The 9,140-nt window shown below is 41.4% G+C and overlaps 1 protein-coding gene across 1 annotated transcript in view; it reads left to right on the forward strand.

The window, feature by feature from the left end:
• Positions 1-615: 615 nt before the first annotated feature.
• Positions 616-9,140, forward strand: part of LOC101647936 (17-beta-hydroxysteroid dehydrogenase 13) — a 30,157-nt gene continuing 21,632 nt past the window's right edge. Inside the window, exons 1-2 of the mRNA XM_004703417.2 lie at positions 616-892; positions 6,430-6,537. Coding sequence (XP_004703474.1) covers positions 683-892; positions 6,430-6,537 — 318 coding nt within the window. The 5' untranslated portion in view covers positions 616-682. The remainder of the gene's footprint in view (positions 893-6,429; positions 6,538-9,140) is intronic.

Raw genomic sequence — 9,140 nt, forward strand, 5'->3', positions numbered from 1 at the left:
TAGCGCTGGGTTTGTGGGCTGCAGGTCTGTGTTGAATAAACAGGCTTTCTGTCTCTATTTTCTAGCTTCTGAAACTGAAGCAGAGAGTTAGCAAGCAAGTCACCACTTCCAAGTGGAGACTTCTGACTCTAGTCCTAATAATCTTTTCAATTTGATCACTAAAGAGATTAGTTGTTTTATAGAACCTAAAATTTTCCTCAAAATTAAGAGGTTTCAGGGTAAAGGACTTTGCACATGAGTTAATCAGTTAATGAAATACCCATGCTGAGGTTTGGTAAACAATTCCACCAGAGGTGAGACTTCTGGGGATAAATGAGCCAAACAGCTGAATGCATGCTTTAAGCCCCATTAACAGAATCTCTCTCTGTTAGTTATTGGGGGGGAAAAACAACACCATAAAGCACACACACACCAGTTTGCAGAACAATACTAAGAGAATATTAGCTGGTGTAATGCAATTTGAATTACTTCCAAAGGTGGCACTTCATGGTGAAATCAGAAAAGCAGGTTCAGAGAACAAGTTCTCCTGGTCCCTGTTGTAACTGGCATCACGTCACAAATTGAAGGTGTGTCTGAGTCATTAGTACACGTGAACAAAGTCTGCCTCCACCTTTCGCTTACCTCTGTCAGTTCCAGTAACACCTGGAGGTGCACAGAGCGGGAAGTGGAGAGAGCAGAAGCCATGAACCTTGTCTTGGATCTCCTCCTGCTTCTGGCCACCATTGTCTACTCTTACTTGGAGTCTCTGGTGAAGTTCTTCATTCCTCAGAGAAGAAAATCTGTGGCTGGGGAGATTGTTCTCATTACTGGAGCTGGCCATGGGATAGGCAGGTTGACAGCCTATGAATTTGCAAAACAGAAAAGCAAGCTGGTGCTGTGGGACATTAATAAGGTAAGGGTTTCATCTGCCCATCTTGTTAAAAGTCACAAACTAACACGTTTTAAAAAGGTATTTCATGCAGCATCTATTTATCTTTGTATTTTTATATTTTCAAAGCCTTATAAAAGAATTCCCTGGAACCTTATTCTATGCATGCAGCAGGCTGGTTAGAGAAAGGGAACGTAATTTAATCTGAGCAGTGCTTTCGGCATCATGAGATGAAGGTTAATGACATAGATTTAGGAGACAGGTTCCTTTCAAGATGTAAACTTAATTTTTCTGTGCTTCAGTATCTGTGACTCTGAAATGGGGATGATACCATATGGAATGGGCAATCACGGGAGCTGGCAAATTATAAACCAAATTCACTGCTATCAAATCAATTGCAACTCACAGCAAACCTATAGAGCACAGTAGAACTTGGGTTTCCCAGGCTGTAGGGCAGCTGCCTCTTTCTCTTGCCGAGCAGCCGGTTGGTTTGAACTACTGATCTTATTATCAGCCCAACCGTAAGTCAACCTATGGGCAGTTGAGTTAAGGTTGAAAACATTTTTTGAATGAAAAAAAAATTTTTTTGCAAAAAATTTTTAAAATGGTAAAAGAAAGAAAAGTATGTGTTAAAGCCTTTTGTGCCTGCCCTCTGATCTCCCAATTCAAACCTATAACACTTCCTATCTGACCCTTTACAGGAAAGGTTTGCCAGCCTTTGAATGAGAGAGTTAAATAAGTGACTCTTCGAAGTGCTGAGGTCGGCCTTATGCGGGTTGGATAAAGTAGACATGTAGTCAGGTTTTCTCTCGGGTATGCACATTTTACTTCCACTCTTCTTCTTTCTTCCTTTTTTTATAAAAATCATTTTATTGGGCGCTCCTACAGCTCTTATGACAATCCATACATCCACCCATTGTGTCAAGCACATTCGTACATAAGTTGCCATCATCATTTTCAAAACATTTTCTTTCTACTTGAGTCCTTGGTATCAGCTCATTTTCCCCCAACCCCCTCTCCCTCCCTCATAAACTCTAGATAATTTATAATTTTGTCCATTCCTTACACTAACTGCTGTCTCCCTTCACCAACTTTTCTGTTGTCTGACCCCCTGGGAGGGAGTTATATGTAGATCATTGTGATCAGTTGCCCCTTTCTCCCCCCATCTTCCCCTTACCCTCCTGGTATCGTTACTCTCATTATTGGTCCTGAGGGGGGTTATCTGCCTTGGATTCCTGCCTATCTAATCTAAATAAACATGCAGAGACAATAATAAGCACAAAAACAAGACAAAGCAAAACAAAACAACAACAACAATAAAACAATGACAAAGGGATAAGTGATCCAAAATTGATGGCGAGGAGTGTGTGGGAGGCCTGGTAGGGCTTGATCCAAGGCAATGTAACTGAGAGGAATTACTGAAACTCAAATGAAGGCTGAACATGATAGTGGGACAAGAGGAAAGTAAAAGGGAATAGAAGAAAGAACTAGGAGGCAAAAGGCATTTATAGAGATCTAAATACAGGCATGTATGTAAATATACTTATATATGACAATGGGGAAATAGATCTATGTGCATATATTTAAAGGTTTAGTATTAAGTTAGCAGATGGATATTGGGCCTCTACTCAAGTACTCCCTCAATGTAAGAACAGTTTGTTCTACTAAACTGGCATTCCATGATGCTCACCTTCCCAATATGATCCCTAAAGACAAAGTGGGGGCATAAGCAAATGTCGTGAAGAAAGCTGATGATGCCCAGCTCTCAAAAGTTATAGCACCTGGGGTCTTAAAGGCTTGAAGATAAACAAGCAGCCATCTAGCTGAGAAGCAACAAAGCCCACATGGAAGAAGCACACCAGCCTGTGTGATCATGAGGTGTTGATAGGATCAGGTATCAGGCATCAAAAAACAAAAAAATCCTATCATTGTGAATGAGGGTGAGTGCAGAGTAGGAACCCAAACCCATCTGTAGGCAACTGGACATCCTCTTACAGAAGGGTCACATGGGGGAGACGAGCCAGTCAGGGTGCAGTATAGCAACGATGAAACATACAACTTTCCTCTAGTTCTTAAATGCTTCCTCCTCCACACTAACATGATCCAGTTCTACCTTAAAAATCCAGCTAGACCAGAGTAAACACATTGGTACAGATAAGAACTTTGGACACATGGAATTCAGTACAAATAAAACCCTCAGAAACAACAACCAAAAAACCCCTCAAGAGCAGTAGTAGGAGTAGTGATATCATGAGAGGAGGGGGATGGTGGACGGAGGGGGAGAACGGGGAAACTCATCACAAGGCTGGATATATAGCCCCCGCCCCTCCCACCATAGGGAACAAATAACAGACTTGTGGGTGAAAGGAGACAACAGACAGAGTAAAACATGAAATAACAACAATAATATATAATTGATCAAGGATTCACGAGGATGGGAGGGTGAGGGAGGGAGGGGAAAAAAAGAGGAGCTGATACCAAGGGCTCAAGTAGAAAGAAAATGTTTGGGAAATGTTTATGGCAACATATGTATAAGTATGCTTAATACAACTGAATGATGGATTGCCACAAGATTTGTAAGAGCCTCCCAATAAAATTATATTAAAAAATAATAAGATAAAATTATCTTCAACTAACTAAATAAAAAGATTGTGCCTGTACCCTTGCAAGTTCTCTTTGAATTCTTGAGTTTAAAGCTAAACATTTAAAATACTAAATAATTCACTGTAAGGCTATACATGTAGCATGGATTTCTTTTAGTCTAGGAAGGTGCCAGCTGCCATTTTGTTATAGCTGGCTCCTTTTGATCCACAAAAGAGAGTTAATTTAGCAGTTTGGCCCTTATTCAATCGAAATTGCTGCTCTAGGAGCGCAGTGATAAGTGGAGTAAACAAATCACACTGGAGTTGAAGACGAAGAAAGCACGTTACTTATCAAATGACCAGTAGTGCTGTCGTTCAGCTAAACAACAAAAGGTGGTGGTGGTTGTTTTAATTCACTTGTTATTGTGAATGGAAGGTTGACAAGGAGGACCTCCAGTTTTACATTCACCGTTTATACACATCCTGTTTCATCTCATTCACTGCAGTCTTTTCCACGCAACATCCTTATCACATTTCCTCTTTGGGTTCCTGTTTCCATTCCACCTTCTCAAACCCTTCTGAACTTTGTCCTCGAGTAAATGCTGTCTTTTCCATCTCAAAAGGCTGATTGTTCTAAGGTGTGCATTCCTCACTAGTGTTATTGTTCCCCTTTATAGACCTGTCTATTGTTTGGCTGAAAACTGAGCCACAGGGAGGGAGTTCAGTTCCAGACCTAAAGAGTGGCTAAAGGTTATTATCTCAAGGGTCCCACCAGTCTCTATCCAATCAGCAAGTCTGGTCTCCATGATCTTGAGTTTTGTTTCTCAATACTCTCCCACTCTGTACAGAACCAAGATAAAAGTCTTTTAAATTATTTAAGCAATGTGTCTGATTAAAGCTCTAGGGATTGATGTTCTGTACTGGCATTGATATCAAGACAAGAGAGAATGTGGAATGGTTTTTCTTGCAATCTGCTTGTAAGCAAGCTCGCAGTTGAAGCTTAACTCAGTGAAAGTCTCCCCTGTCCTCTCCTTTGTATTTTTCTGCAATCCCCCAAAAGACTATCTGAGGGGATAGTTACCTTGCAATTAGTGGGGTGACTCTTAATTCTGCCAGGATCTAATCTTTGGGGGTTCAGGCAGCTGCTCTAGAGTCAACACATGGTGACAAAAATACAAGGGCTATTCAGATGAATAATTGAACTACTGAATTGTATGATATGTGGATTAGGTGCCAATAAAAATGTAAAAAAAATAGAAGAAATGCAAAGAGTCCCTGGGTGGTGTAACCAGCTAACCTGTTTAACTGCTAACAGAAAGGTGAAAGATTCAAATCCACCCAGGGGTTCCTTGAAAGAGACCCCAATGAGCACAGTTCTACTCTAACACGTGTGGAATTGAAATTGAGTCTGGGGCAACTGGTTAGTTAGTGAAATACAAAGACCCAGGGGAGGCTAAGAGAAAACAGCCTGACCACTCATCCAGGGACCACCCCAATGCCTTTGACAGCACCAACATCCTAGTATGCTAAGAAAAGACTTCTTCAGATATCTTTGCCTCAATTGCCGAGAAAAGCTAACAAAGCGTGTGGAGTAAAGGTGTAATTTTAAAATGTCTTCCTCTTTAGCTAAAGCAAAATGTATTTGAATTTAGGTAAGTTGCTGTGTCTGTCTGTTCTGAGAATATATTTTGTTACATGATTGAGAAAGCATTCCTGTGGTCCTTACCCATTTTCATTCCAGAACACGTAAAGAAGACCTTGTCTTCTCAAGAGTGGTGTGTCAGGTGCTGCTGTAAGGCTGGAAGCTGTGCCACCAGCATTCCAAAAGTCCACGGAGTCACTGATGGTGGACAAGTTTCAAAAGAGTTTCCAAGCAGACTACAAAGAAAATCCTGCTGATCAAGTTCCAAAAATCAACCAGTGAAAGCCCTGTGGAACGCGATAGAATAGTGTGGAAAGTGGGCCCCCTAGGTTGGAAGACACACACACACACACACACACACACACACACACACAAAGATGTATCAAAAAGAAAGTTCTATGCTTTTCTATATGGTCTAACCAATCTAATATGCATAGAGGACCGGACAACCTTTCCGTTGTATGTGGGGTAGACATGAGTGTGGGGCAACGCAATTCACCGCAGTTAATAACAGCAGAAGCACTAGCACTGTCTCCCTACAAAAAACTACCCGCACAGCTGTGGGGTCAATGCTGGCTCATCGTGACCTTACAGGGCAGAGTAGAACTGCCCCTATGTGTTCCTGGGACGGTAACTCTTGGCAGGAATAGAAAGTCCCGTCTTTTTCCCACAGAGGGGCTGATGGTTTCAAACTGCTCACCTGGAGTTTAGCTGCCAATTCGTAACCACTACCCACCGGGCCGCCCCCTCCTGTAACAGTCATCCTCAAATAAGACTGCAGTGAAAACAGAATCATGGCCCCAAACGGGGTGAGACAGGGACACAGTGTTTGAACAAGTTTCAAATTGCAACTTGGCACTTCTCAGTTATGACTGTGGCTGCTTAATAATATGTGCTTAATGAACGTTTGAGTGTTTCTTTCTTCCCTGTATTCATGTATCTCCCCCCCACACCATCATAAGTAACATCTTTCAAGAATATTCTTCAAGTTGAGAGTAACCCATCTTACAGAAATTGCCTAATGAAGAACCTTCAAACCAAGACAATAATGAAAAGAAAATGTAGGGGTTTTGTTGTGTTTTGTTTTTCCCTTTGCTGCAAAATGGCCGACCTTAAGACAGCACACAAGGTGAAAACGCTAGAGCACCCTCGGGGAGAAAAACCAGGCCCAATCGGGGCAAAATAGGAACTTCGTCTTTCCCAAGAGATTTTCTTTAAAGGAGGCATTTTAGATATAAATTTTAACCTTTTAAGAAGTTTCTTCTCCATTACTCTCACTCTCACTCACATCCCTTGCCTCACTTACATTTTCCTTCGTTTGTTTGTTCCAATCGCAGCATGGCGTCGAGGAAACTGCTGCCCAATGCCGAAAACTGGGAGCCACCGCGCATGCGTTTGTGGTAGATTGCGGAAACAGAGAAGATATTGATAATGGGGTCAACCAGGTGAGACTTCTTTTCCCAGATAATTGTCATGCACGGCCGCAGTCATGGGCAATGAAAAAGCCTTTTAAATCCGCCTGATTTAAATGAGAGGTTAGCTCTTGTGAATGGCATGTGTGGTATATACTTTGTGTTGCGGGACTGTTGTTTCATATAATCAATCCAAGTCACTCTAATCTAATCAGGAGGTTGGCGGTGGCACAAAGTGACGGAGAAAAGAGTTGTCATCAGGGACCATGGATCACTTTCAAGTCTCACCGTAATCCTTTTATTTTAACAGCAATTCCTTTTTATTCCCTTTCATTATTACCTCAGTCTGATTCTAGTTATGCCGGTGGCCATCTAATCGTCTGTAGAAAATGTAGCGTTACTATTCGATAATATCATTGTCGTAATGTAATTTTAAAGGAGTAAATATCAAGCATTCAAAATGAGCCAGGTGCTCTTATAAGCTGTTACATTAGATGAATTAATGAATCGCCTTACGTACTCTGGACATGTGGTCAGGAGAGACCAGTCGCTGGAGAAGGACATCGCGTTCGGTATAGAGGAGAAACAGCGGACAGAGGAAGGTCCTCTAGGAGATAACTGACTGTGTGGCTGCAGCACTGGCTCAAGCTTAGTGCACTTATGAGGAAGGTGCCCAAGGGGACAGTGTCCCAGCTTCTGCCCCGAAGGTCGGTATGAGTCTGAACCAACTCGATGGCACCTGACAGCATTATCTCATTTTACAGATGAACAAATTAGGCTCAGATATTTTAAATCAATAGCCAAAATTCCTGGAGCTAGTTGGTAGTAGGATCAGAATTATTCATTCAACCGTGTAAAAATGTTTGGTTAGAATTCCATGGTCTGTTTATCTACATAAGATAAACAATCCTGAGGAGGGAAAAACTGGAGAAGGGGGTGTAGGGGATAGGAAGGGGGAAACCAACAAACTCGGGGACAAGGGAACAGAGATCTAAAATTGATGATGAGGAGGGTATAGAATGCCTGGTGGGGTTTGATCAAGTACAGTGTAGCTGAGAGAAATTACTGAGAGCCAGATAAAGGTGAACATTATAATGGGACAGGAGGAAAGTAAAAGGAAATAGAGTAAAGAACTAGGAGAAAAAGGACATTTATAGAAGTATAAATATAGGCATGTTTATAAAAATATATTAATATAACAATAGGGTCATAGGTCTAAGTACATATATTTGTATGTTAAGTATCAAGGTAGTAGACCACCATTGGGCCTCTATTCAAGAACTCCCTCAATGCAAGGACACTTTGTTCTAATAACCTGGCATTCCATGATGCTCACCTTCTCAACACGAAGTCAAAATGGGTGCATAAGCAAATGTGGTGAAGAAAGTTGATGGTGCCCAGCTATTACAGGGTATAGTGTCTGGGGGTCTTAAAGGCTTGAAGTTAAACAAGCAGCCATCTAGCAGGGAAGCAACAAAGCCCACCCACCTGTGTGATCATGAGGTGTTGATGAGATCAGGTATCAGGCTTCAAAGACCCAGAACAAAAAATTATATCGATCGATGTGAATGAGGGGTGTGGGGGGCAGAGTGGAGACCTAAAGCCCATCTGTAGACAATTTGACATCCCCTTACAGAAGGGTCACAAGGAAGATACAAGCCAGTCAAGGGTACAGTATAGCACCAACGAAACGCAAATTCCTCTAGTTTCTTAATGCTTCTCCTCCTAGTCCCCACGATCATGACCCCAGTTCTACTTTAAAAATCTGGCCAGACCGAGCATGTACAGTGTTACAGGTAAGAGTTTTCAACTTATGGACCCCAGGACAGATAAACCCCCTCAGGGACAATAATGGGAGTAGTGATACCATAAGGGTAGGAGGAAGGTGGGGAGAAAAGGGGGAGAGGGGGAGAGGGGGGAGCCAATCACAATGATCCGTTAATACACACACCCCTCCTCAGGGGGATGAACAACAGAAACATGGGTGAAGAGAGACAGCAGACAGTGTAAGATATGAAAGTAATAATAATTTATAATTCATCAAGGATTCACAAGGGTGGGAGGGTAGGGATGGGGGGAAATAAAGAAGAGCTGATACCAAGGGCTCAAATAGAAAAAATGTTTTGGAAATGATGATGGCAACATATGTGCAAAGGTGCTTGATGTAGGGATTGTTATAAGAGCTGTAAGAGCCACAATAAAGGGCTGAGATGTTTTCAGAATGTACAATTGCTCTTTGATATAAAGTTCTCTCTTACACACACACACACACACACACACAAAGATGTATCAAAAAGAAAGTTCTATGCTTTTCTATATGGTCTAACCAATCTAATATGCATAGCTAAAATTATTCTAATGACAGGACCAATATTTCTGCTACTTTTTATAAAAGGATTTTGTAAGGGCAGCTTTTGTTTCAATACAAAAATATGTTTTATGTACTTGGCTCACAAACAAATCATCCAACCTAGACTCAAAGCATCAAATGCAGAGGAAAGAAATAAAATACGTACTGGTTAAAAAAAAAAAAAGAGCCACAATAAAATGATTTATAAAACAAAACAAAACAAAAAAGAATGTAAACAAGTGGCCATCTAGCTCAGAAGCAACAAAACCCACATGGAAGAAGCACA

The sequence above is a fragment of the Echinops telfairi genome, unplaced genomic scaffold, assembly GCF_000313985.2.
Source record: "Echinops telfairi isolate 266 unplaced genomic scaffold, ASM31398v2 ScPeMD7_7468;HRSCAF=8506_0, whole genome shotgun sequence".
Classification (NCBI taxonomy): Eukaryota; Metazoa; Chordata; class Mammalia; order Afrosoricida; family Tenrecidae; genus Echinops; species Echinops telfairi.